At 32.2% G+C, this 10,278-nt stretch overlaps 2 protein-coding genes across 2 annotated transcripts in view; one reads left to right on the plus strand and one right to left on the minus strand.

The window, feature by feature from the left end:
- The first annotated feature begins 421 nt into the window (after window positions 1-421).
- On the plus strand, window positions 422-2,560 carry LOC139518493 (repetitive organellar protein-like). Its single transcript, XM_071310004.1, has 2 exons — window positions 422-859; window positions 1,884-2,560. The coding sequence occupies exons 1-2, from the start codon at window positions 454-456 to the stop codon at window positions 2,309-2,311; spliced, it is 834 nt and encodes a 277-aa protein (XP_071166105.1). The 5' UTR covers window positions 422-453; the 3' UTR covers window positions 2,312-2,560.
- A 2,972-nt stretch (window positions 2,561-5,532) lies between these two features.
- Window positions 5,533-10,278, minus strand: part of LOC139521954 (collagen alpha-6(VI) chain-like) — a 36,794-nt gene continuing 32,048 nt past the window's right edge. The window contains exons 7-9 of the mRNA XM_071315785.1: window positions 8,393-8,676; window positions 6,751-7,024; window positions 5,533-6,253 (exon numbers count right to left, since the gene is read on the minus strand). Coding sequence (XP_071171886.1) covers window positions 5,673-6,253; window positions 6,751-7,024; window positions 8,393-8,676 — 1,139 coding nt within the window. The 3' untranslated portion in view covers window positions 5,533-5,672. The remainder of the gene's footprint in view (window positions 6,254-6,750; window positions 7,025-8,392; window positions 8,677-10,278) is intronic.

Consider the following 10,278-nt stretch of genomic DNA (forward strand, 5'->3'; position numbering starts at 1 on the left):
GAATTACATATCCGTTATAAAAAAAAACAAATCTTTTTGTGGAATATAATGCTTCAGACTATTTAGTAAACCTAGTCTAGTTGAAATTACAGTACACACTTTGTTTTAATTTTAAATCGTATCGTATACTTTTTCATACCACGTAAAGATACTATGGATGCGGTTTACAGAATAAACTTTAAGAGTATTAAATGGATTAAAAATCAAAGAATAAAGAAAAGAGTATGCACAAAAAAGACGAATAGAGAATAATGGGATGTTTAAACATAAAAATAGAACAATGGGGAATTTAAAGAAAATTGAAAAAAAATCCTAACAAATTAATAAAAAAAAATACACAAATGAAGACCAACCCATTCATATCCTCATGGACTTTAAACTTCTTTGTGCATGCAATATTTAAACAACGCCAGTCATCGGTGAATTTTATAAATAATTTAAAACAATACAGTAATGGACGCTTATTTAGTTGTTTTGGTTCTGTCTGTATTGATTTTGCTTGGTGCATTTTATGTTAACACTGTAGAACAAAGAATGGTCAAAATAAAAGACGAGTTACTTAAGCATAGAAATGAAATAGAGAATGGGAAAAAAGAATTAAAATCGACCAGGACAGCACTAACGGAAGTGAAAGTAGAATTGGAATCCACGAGAAAGGAACTTAACCAAGTGCATGTAGAATTGGAATCGAAAAATAACGTACTTAAGCAAGTTAAAGAAGAATTAAAATCGACGAAAGAGCAAAATAATTTACTTGGTAAAGAAATGATAGAAACAGACAAAATCAGCAGGGTAGAAGTTGACCAAAATAGAGCAGATGTAAATGGGTTACGTGAAGAATTAAATGAGATTAAAAAAGGTAAAATAAACGTCATGAGTCTGAACGTTGTTTTCAATTTAAACTTACAAGTATATATATATATATATATATAAACATGTAAACATAATTACTCTGAATATCAGCCCAACAACGTTAAATCTTCAAATTTAACCGCGTCGGGAGTCGAACCCAAAATTTAAAATGGAAATGAGGAATATTTCAAAGAGACAACAACCTGAACATAGAGCAGAAAACTGCAGAAGGTCACAAATGCGACTTCTATACAGAGACAGAACTTGCTATTGTGATATCTAGTCAACATCGTCTGCACATGTCCAGCGCGCTAGACCACTCGGCAATTGAGACTAAACTAATAAATCAGCTTTCGATGGCCTATTGTTACCTTTCCTCGTCAGTTGAATCTAGACTTGTAACACAGTACACGATATAATAGTCATGAAGATCGAATTGATTGCAGATTAGCTAAATATATATCGTAAAGGATCGTAGAATACAGTCATAGAAATAATTACTTATATCCTATAAAAATAAAAAGTAAAATAACAAAAACACTGAACATTGAGGAAAATTCAAAACGAAAAGTCTCTACTCGAGCGGCAAAAACTGTCATATTCCTGACTTGCTACATAAGTATGTCTACAAGTTACAACTCCAGACAACGACAGATCAATCCATTGAATCACCAGTCTAGGTGATACACGACTGAAAACACATATTATATTCAAAATTACTCTAAATATTAGCACAACAACCAGCCAATATACAATTTGTACGTGCAATTTGTTTTTACAAATTCATTCAACCTACATTTCATTGTTATTGAAATTTCCTTTAGATGCAAGGATAACCAAATTATGATTTAAAAATCACTCAAAGAATATCAATCATGACAGTAATTTCTTTCCTCTAAAAAAATTTGAAGCTAACTTATTGTGAAGCGTTGAACAATTGAAATATATAGTTGGTTTTAATCAACTAAACCTTTTATAATCAATCTTTACCTGTGTAATTTTTAAATATGATTTTTTATTATTCTATACAGGTATGGATCATCATGACGAGGAATTTTCTGCCTTTGCAGCTTCTTTAACAGCATCTAAATCTTTAGGAGTTGGTGAACTTGTAAAGTTTGACAAAGTTTGGACGAACGTAAAAAAGGATTATGATCCCATAACCGGCGTATACACAGCCCCAACATCAGGAGTGTACCAGTTCTCATGCACCGTAATGACATCAAGCGGTGGAGTCCTTCGTGTCTTCTTATGGAAAAATGACGCAAAGACAGTAGCTGTATATCCTGGCCAGATGGGCTACAATACGGGAACTTTAAATATGGTATTAGAACTTAACAAAGGCGATAAAATATACATCAAGCAAGGAGAAACCGAGGAGAAAAGCATTTACAGTGATCCTACGGGTAACCACTGTTTTTTTTCTGGTTATCTCATTCGAATGATTACATCTAAATGAAATAAAAATCTTGGGGTTTTTTTTTGTGTTTTTTTTTTTTTGGCATTTAGCTCCTGGAAGCATATTCAGGAGGCATTGCATCTGAACTTCATTGTTAACGGTTCTCCATTGCAGTATAAATTTCATGAACTCTTAGAAATATTACAATGTCATCGTGATTTGTAAGTAAAGTCGTAACTCATGTGTTCTTAAGAGAAATATAGTTATAAATACATCTTATAATGTACCTTATAGTACATTTCTCTCACAGTGAAATGTTGCTTTATAAATGTGCGTTTACATAAAAAAAAAACGTACGACCTTCTTGGTTTTCTTATCTTTAAAAAAAACATTGTTTAACTGTGATCTTTTTAGTAAGTTTTGTCATACTTTAAAAGGGTTATTGAACAATTATTGCTAAATTTATGCCTTAAGTTATATTTTGCTTTGGTCATTTTGTCTGCATAATGCTTTAAAAGCTGTATTTTAGGAATGCTCTTCATCTTCGTGCTTTATTTGGCATTTATTTTGTTTTTACTTTTTTTTATTAGCGTCACTGTTGAGACTTTTGTTGACCAATCGTGCGTCTGACTCAAATACAAAATTTCAATCCTGGTTACAATGATGAGTTTATTTACAATCACTGGGTTGATGCCACTGCTGGTAGAGTTATATTCACTTGAAAAAAAACTAGGGATTTTCTACCCTAGGAATAGATTACCTTAGCTGTACTCGGCAAAACATTTTGAAAAGAAATTTTGGTCCACAATGCTCTTCAACTTCGTACTGAATTTTGCCTTTCTTGATCTTTTTGATTCGAGCGCCGCTAAAGAGACTTTTATAGAAGAAAGGCGCATCTAACTCAAATACAAATTTTCAATCTTGGTATCTTCAATGATGACTTCATTTAAAACTACTGTCTCGATGATACTACTGGTGGAGTTTTTATTTCCCGAGGGTATCACCAGCCAAGTTGTCAGCACTTCTATGTTGATAGTAATTAGCATTGAAGTGGTCATAATTATAAATTAACTGTTTACAAAACTTTGAACTTTTGAAATACTAGGGCTTTTCTACCTTTGGAATTGATTACTATAGCTATATTTGGCAAAACAAACCTTTAGGAATTTTTAGCTTTTCAGCTTCGTACTTAATGTGGCCTTTTTGTTTTATTTTCTACTCGAGCGGCACTGATGAGTCTATTAAACGAAACGAGCGTCTGGTACAAATACAAAATTGCAATCTTGGTATCTCTGATGAGTTTATTTTGCTATTAACAGTACAAAATCTACTGCACAAGATGGGCATATATTTCGACATCTTCGCTAGCCAAGGGTTCCGATCCACTCCTGTTCTCTTCACCCTTGGTTGATTAAGCCAACATTTGTGAAAACAATAATGCGCCATCTATCGGAAGATTACAGTCACGCCCATTCCAAATACATTAGTCTTGACCAATGGTAGAACTTTGTAGCAATGAAGCCGGAAATGAAAATATACATCACGATTCATGCATTTGTGCATGAAATATACACAGGAACTTCTATTAGTTGATTAAAAACATTCAAGTTGTCACTAAATATAGTCGTGTGTTTAGGGATGTAAAGACTTGTTGCACAATAAACACTTGGCAATTGTTTACAAACACTTTCTAATTTTACACGTGATCATGTTATAGGCGCTTTTTAATTGGATGCAGCGAGTTTCGACTGCAACCAATAAAAATCCTTACCTTGTGTCTCCGAAATTTTATCTCAATCCGCCAAGGGTGACAAGAACGGGAGTGGATCGTAACCCTTGGCTAGCGAAGATGATATTTCGACAATTAATGATACCATACCAAAAATGACGAGATTGGAGATATAGGAAAAGGAAAAGACGCTTTTTGATTTTGGTTCAAATATAAAAGTTACAACAATATTTTGAAGGAAAATAAATGATTTCCGCATTCAAGTTTTCTTTACTTGATTAAAATGTATAGACTGAAGATCTAGATATAGGGGACGGGACAAACTTTATCGATTTACAGGTAAATAGGTCAAATTTCCGACTGTCAAAAAATAGACTAAAATTCTAGAAGGTCCTTTTGGGTCACATAGATCTTCAACTGTTTACGTTATTATATAGTCTTGTATTTCAAAGATTCGGCTTTGACCGTTCCTGATATAGGTGAACACAGAAAAGCGATACATAAAATTCATTAGTTTTTGTTTTCATTTTTAACAGCAGTATGTCATTATTTTTTATAGTAGGCTTTAAGTCCCCGAGGGTATCATCAGCTCAGTAGTTTTAACTTCCTCGGGCAAAGTTAACCGTAGATTAATTTTCAAATTTTTTAAGGGATTAACTTCCCTTTTGGTCATAAAGCTCATCAACTGATTACATTATTAGACATTATTGGCTTTCAAAAATGCGTCTTTTAGCGTTTTGGATGAAAAAAAGAGCTTCGGACATGTGAAACATATAACGTGTTATTTTCAATTTTTCCTTAAACCGTTGAAATATATTATGCAATTTCTTTTGTATAAAAGGTCTAAACCAATAACTTAAACTAAGTATGCAATTTTAAATAGTTTTTACAGGAAACATGCAAATTCAAACAAAAATATTTGTATATTATTCTCTCAAATATCATAGAGATTTCGAAATTGACCAATGGAAACGTTTTGTTTATGTCAATATTGAAAATGATTTAGTTAATAAGATCTACTACTCATCATGACAACGCATTTCCTATTCTTCTATTTCGATTGTATGATGAAATCCAACCAATACTTAGAAAATTAAATGTTACAAAAATTGGTAATACACATATTTATCCGAAATTTGTTTGTGATTGCACGACAAATGCTATAATAGATGATAAAAAAATGTGACAAATACTGCTATCATTAACTAACTAGTCAGTGATTCGTAGGTGAAATGATTCATAACATACTTTCTTTAGGTGACCATAGATGAATTTCAAACAAAACATCAAGAAACTAAGGTTCCAAGTCCCTCAGGCAAAATTTAACCTATATTGAATTCGACTTTTCATCTGAGGTCCAATTTGGTCTAATGGCTAATCATGTTAAGTTACAGTCAAGTTTTTGTTTCAAATATTTTGTTTTTGATTTAGCGTTACAGATAAACTCTTCGGATGAAAAACAATTCAAAAATGTAATTCTTATAACCTAGCCCTTGGTTGATAACTTCAGCTGTTGGGTTCCTTGTCTTCATGAGTATCGACAGCTCTGTAGTCAGTAATCCGATACCGATATGATTTATATCATATTCCCTTTTCATAACTTCAAAATTTACAAAGAAACTTATTTTTCCAACTGTCTCAGACAAAACTGAACTTTCTGAAATATAACATAAAATAGTAATACATGTTCCCTTATTGTCGTTTACTGAATATATTGTTAACACAAATGTAATATTTTGTCATAGCAGTGAGCGAGTTTAATGCTCTGAAATCATCATCTTCAGTATAAAAAACTTGACTAGGGTCATTCAGAACTGCCTGATAACTTTTAATTACGCTGTCTTCTCCAGCAACAACGCCAACTACTTCTATACCATCTTGTTCAGTATACGAGACTTCATTCTTTATATGATCCATATCAGTCCATATTCCATCTGAGACAATTACCACTATCTTTCTTAATGATGTGAACTGATTACTTATTCGTAAATGTTGCAAAGCATGACTAAGGTTTGATGATAAATGATTGTCAAGGTCAATTTGCAGCGCTGCTGCGATACGTTTATCTTTGTCACCTGACCACGTTATAGAAAACACTTCTTCTGGTTCGTCTGAATATGAATACATGCCAATTTTAGCACTTGGATTGTATGTCAATACTTTGTCTATGAAGTTACGCGTGGCTAAAAGACGATCGTTATAACCATCAATCGTCTGATTGCCGTTTGTGTCAAGAAGAATAATTACTTGAGTATCTTCTTCTATGTTGCAATCTGTGGGAAAAAAAACATACAATGTCGTAAAATGTGTCCTCAGCTTAAATATACGCAGCTGTATTGCAACAAAATTTGTAAAACAATCAGAGAAATAGAAGCAGTAAATAGTAATGAATTCAGAAAAGTTAAAACTGGTTATTTGGTATTGTAACAGAACGAGTACAGTAAGAATTATTGATTTTTTTATCCATTTCATATTCTGCTTACTTTCGTTTGTTTTGAAGATGCCTCTATGAGGTTAACTATATGTCTCTAGTGTAAAACCAAACATTGTTTTTAGTTGAATACACATATATCACAGAAGCAGTAGAAGAGCATATTTTCAGATAGATGTGATTGGAAAAGAACGACATTTTAATTTTAAACAGTTCTTGAAAAGATGTACCCTTTTGTACTTATCCAATCAATTTTGTAATTTTGGTATTGGTATTGAATATTATGTTTTCCTTTTCATATCAATAATATCAATATTCTAATATATATAATCAGAATACCTGTACAATCAGTATGAACTGTTTCTTTGAGAATCTGGTTATACATATCATCTAGATGATTTGGACTGTAAGTATAAAACGGACTGTTCGAAATAGTCAACATCTCTGAATATGCAATCGACTGTCCGATTCCGACTGATAGAATACGTATACCCATCGAGTTTATTATCTGTGCTTCGTAGAAAGCCTCGTTCCTGTCTGTTGACAGACCGTCATGCATCAGTACAATGTAGCTTGCTGTTCCACGTGATCCCATAGAATAACTGGTTATCATCTGCAACAAGAATCCTGCTAGTTTTTAAAACAAATACATTTCTTAAGAAAGGAAATTGATAACTTTACTATAAATTACTTAAAAAGGGAGGCCAAAGATACCAAAGAGATATTTAAACACATCGAAAAAAAATGGCAATGCCTCACTACATTTTTCTTATCGGTCATATTTCAGACACGGAATATTTGTTTACATGTTTAAAGAGAAAAACGTATTCGCCATATTCTAAAATATACATATCAAAACACAAATACAATTAATATGCATTTATAAAAAAAACAAATTATTTTTAGATTGGTTACAAAGTTTATAAAACACTGATAAACTTAATGATGCCGCACTTGCAAGTTGCATATAATATAACGTTACGAAGAAACATAAATCGTAAACGGCAGCTGTATTTTTCGGTAATAAGCATTTCTATAAATTACATTTGGTTAAAACCACATTTAGAGAACAGAAAAAAATCTTGGGCGCACGAACGTACGGACAAACAAGGGTAACACTTAATTTCAATCCGGTGAAAGGCTGGGGAATTATGATAAAATAATGTATTAAATAGAAATTAGAAAGCATATTTTGCCTTATACTCATACTTTTTTGTTACTTGTACAAAATGTTCCGGAACCGGTGACCTCTTATGCAATTAAAGGTATGGTCAACTTTTCAGGATACACCAGAATATGGAATAGTTTTGACAGGAAATGACTCAATTTATTTAATTCAAGAGGGCATAGCTATGAATGCTTGAAATTGCGTATTTTAACATAGAAAACAATACGGCAAACATTGATATATTATTAAATAAACACCAAAGATCAATCAATATCATATGATTTTGGAGAAACACACACAATTTTTAAAATTATGTATGCATTTTCATATCATTGATTTAGTTCGTCAAAATGATATGCGTAAGATTTATACTTTCAGATATATAGACAATTATAAATGTGCGATGACTTCATTACAGCCGATTCCATTTAGTGTGTAAGCAAAGGTAATATCTTTGGTTAGCTGGCATTTAGACGAAATGCGCGTCTGGCGTACTAAATTATAATCCTGGTACCTTTGATAACTATTGTAAGTTGAACCGTACAGTCTTTATTATTTAAAATATACTTCCCTCCTTCCGAAGTAGCCTAGTCATACAGACAGATAGATTGGTTATATTTCAGACTAATCCACTCTAAGAGGAGGGTAGTTTACCTAGCTTAATAATGTCTTCGCGGTTCAGCTAACAAGCAAGCCAACCAAAGCTTTGAACTTTGCCTACACACTCAATGGGATCGACTGGAATGTTTTATATTTAATTATACCATACATTGATATATCACGTTTAAACAATTTTTTATATATCAAGTTTACCTCTCTAGCCTGTCGTAAGGCAGTGGCTGTGTACGTTGCTGCTTTTTCTCCCCTAAGAGTATTCAAAGCAGATGACATATCAGAAGCCGAAGTGTAATCATCTAAATCAAACAGTACTGTGGAATCAAAGTTATAGGTTATAACACCAATTTGGAAATCATTTGGACCAATAGAAACTTGGCTGATAAATTCTTTAATAAAGTCGACGCTTTTATTAACACCTTTTTGCAAACTATCAGATGTATCAACTACAAATACGATATCTGCAGGACCTGGTCTACAGTCTGAAAAAGATAGATTAAAAAAAATTCTCAAATATAAAAAAAGAAGATGTGCTATGATTGTCAATGATACAACTTTCAACAAGAGACCAAAACTTAACGACTATGGGTCACCGCACGGCCTCAACAATTAGCAAAGCTATAAATGGCCTTGAAATGACAATGTAAAACAATTCAAATGCGAAAACGAACGGTCTAATTCATGTATAAAAAATAAATGAAAAACAAATATGTAATACATAAACAAACGACAACCACTGAATTACAGGCTCCTAACTTGAGACAGGGACTTAAATACAGAATGTGGCGGGGTTAAACATGTTAGAGGGATCCCAACCCTCCCCATAACATAGGACAGTGGTGTAACAATACAACAAAGGAACGAACAATAAAAACCAATTAAAAGGGCTGAACTCATCAAATGGATAAAAATACAAATACTGCAAATACAAGTGGACGTTGCCGGGTACTTGTACATGCCAACAACAAAATGACACTAAGTACAGATATGAGAGTACTCGCAGTTACTCAAATGCATCTAATAAGACAAAGTACATATTCTATGATCAAACAACAGTCTAAAGTCAATATACCTAATACACTAACCGTCTTTCTTGTAGTCTACAAAACTTGAAAAATTGCTTATACAAGAATTAACTATCGTTTGTCCGTCAAACAAATCATAGGACAGCAAAAAGACTGCAAAAGATTGTACAGAAGAAAAATCATTGAGCAGCTATGCAAATGAAACATTAAGCAACGTATGAAAAGAAATATGAGCCGCATTTGAAAACTAAACAATGAACATCATATAAAAACTGAACATTTAGAAGTATATGGAAACTAAGCGTTGAGCAGCATTCAAATATTTATAATTCTATACAACGGACATTCTAGTATTTTCTTAAGGGTAAAGTGGTCTTTTAATTGTCAAATAAGTTTTATTATTTTTATGTGTGGAAGAAATGTTATAATCTTTACTCAGAAAGACAAAGAGCTTATACACTACCAACAATTTGACTAGCGTTTACATGTACATTAAATGCCGCTATAAAAACAGTACTTTTAGGAAACATTACTAATCAGTACATTAAATGCCGCTATATAAACAGTACTTTTAGGAAACATTACTAAACAGTACATTAAATGCCGCTATATAAACAGTACTATTAGGAAACATCACTAAACAGTACATTAAATGCCGCTATATAAACAGTACTTTTAGGAAACATTACTAAACAGTACATCAAATGCCGCTATATAAACAGTACTTTTAGGAAACATCACTATTCAGTACATAAATTTTTATATCATTTTCAGTAATGTTGAGAAAAAGTTGTTTACAGTACTGAAAATTTCAGTCATTTATCAGTACTGAAAATTTCAGCCATTTTTCAGTACTGAAAATTTCAGCCATTTTTCAGTACTGAAAATTTCAGCCATTTTTCAGTACTGAAATTTCAGCCATTTTTCAGTACTGAAAATTTCAGTCATTTTTCAGTACTGAAAATTTCAGTCATTTTTCAGTACTGAAAATTTCAGTCATTTTTCAGTACTAAAAATTTTTGTCATCTTTTAGTACTTCTACACATACAATATAAGGTC

Source organism: Mytilus edulis, chromosome 4 (genome assembly GCF_963676685.1).
Source record: "Mytilus edulis chromosome 4, xbMytEdul2.2, whole genome shotgun sequence".
Classification (NCBI taxonomy): Eukaryota; Metazoa; Mollusca; class Bivalvia; order Mytilida; family Mytilidae; genus Mytilus; species Mytilus edulis.

Bases quoted from the DNA above. Each gene is read 5' to 3' on its own strand.
- LOC139518493 (XM_071310004.1), top strand. From the start codon at position 454: ATGGACGCTTATTTAGTTGTTTTGGTTCTGTCTGTATTGATTTTGCTT. The intron at 860-1,883 runs GTAAAATAAACG...TATTCTATACAG, and splicing joins ATTAAATGAGATTAAAAAAG to GTATGGATCATCATGACGAG.